Source organism: Verticillium alfalfae, genomic scaffold, assembly GCF_000150825.1.
Source record: "Verticillium alfalfae VaMs.102 supercont1.13 genomic scaffold, whole genome shotgun sequence".
In the NCBI taxonomy this organism is placed as follows: Eukaryota; Fungi; Ascomycota; class Sordariomycetes; order Glomerellales; family Plectosphaerellaceae; genus Verticillium; species Verticillium alfalfae.
Window position 1 is genome coordinate 717,509 of NW_003315026.1, and position 787 is coordinate 718,295.

General features: G+C 60.5%; 1 protein-coding gene across 1 annotated transcript in view; it reads left to right on the forward strand.

Annotated features, from left to right (window-relative positions):
- The window catches only part of VDBG_08840 (tRNA 2'-phosphotransferase), a gene marked incomplete at both ends in the record, with an annotated part of 940 nt that extends 806 nt beyond the window's left edge, over positions 1–134 (forward strand). Inside the window, one exon of the mRNA XM_003000998.1 lies at positions 63–134. Coding sequence (XP_003001044.1) covers positions 63–134 — 72 coding nt within the window. The remainder of the gene's footprint in view (positions 1–62) is intronic.
- Positions 135–787: the final 653 nt, after the last annotated feature.

Below are 787 nucleotides of genomic sequence, written 5' to 3' on the forward strand. Positions count from 1 at the left end.
AGCTGAACGGAATATCTGGGACAGGCCAACAGCGTCGAGCCGGCTGCTTCGCCTTGAGACAGCGTGATTCGAGCCGCAGTAGGCAACGCGCTCATCGGCACGCTGGAAGGCTGTCTGGGTTGTGCTGCGTGTGAATGTGCCTGCCGCTGCATAGACACCCCGCCATTGGCGCACTTGGGTTCCTTTCCCCACTACACTAGCAAGCCGCCCCTGTCGAACCAGCGGCCGGACTGAGAGACGAGACCAGACGACAGGCCACTGTTGGCACTGACAGAGAGGGGGGGGGGACCCTACCAAGCCTACTCCAGCGCCAGCGCCAGAAGGCAGTCCGTGGGCAGATTGGCCAGGGACTGGCGGCCGGGGTCATCATGGCAAGAGCCTGGCAGCGAGCGCAGTGCGATCGATGCAACGACGGGAACCCAGAGGCCGAACGGCCCTCGTGGATATTGTTTGGTTAGGTAGGTTGTTCAGTTGCTTGATGGCGACAAAAACGTGTCGATGCACAAAAGGGAAACACCAATAGACAGTTGAACTCAGGCCCCCGGTTGCGGAACCGACTGGGTTCTCGACCCTCCTGAACTGCCCAGCCGTCGCTGCCGCTCAAGTTGACGAGTGAAGAAGGTTCACGTCAACGTCAGGCGCTCGTACCCCGACATCAACCTTGCCGTGTCTGTTCACCCGCCCACCCAAGATAACCCAAGGTAGCTAGAGGAGCCTGGCATCAGCGCTGAGCTATCCACTCGGCTTGCGAGTCTTCTTGCTTCTGCTCCCCGGGTTGACCAACCTG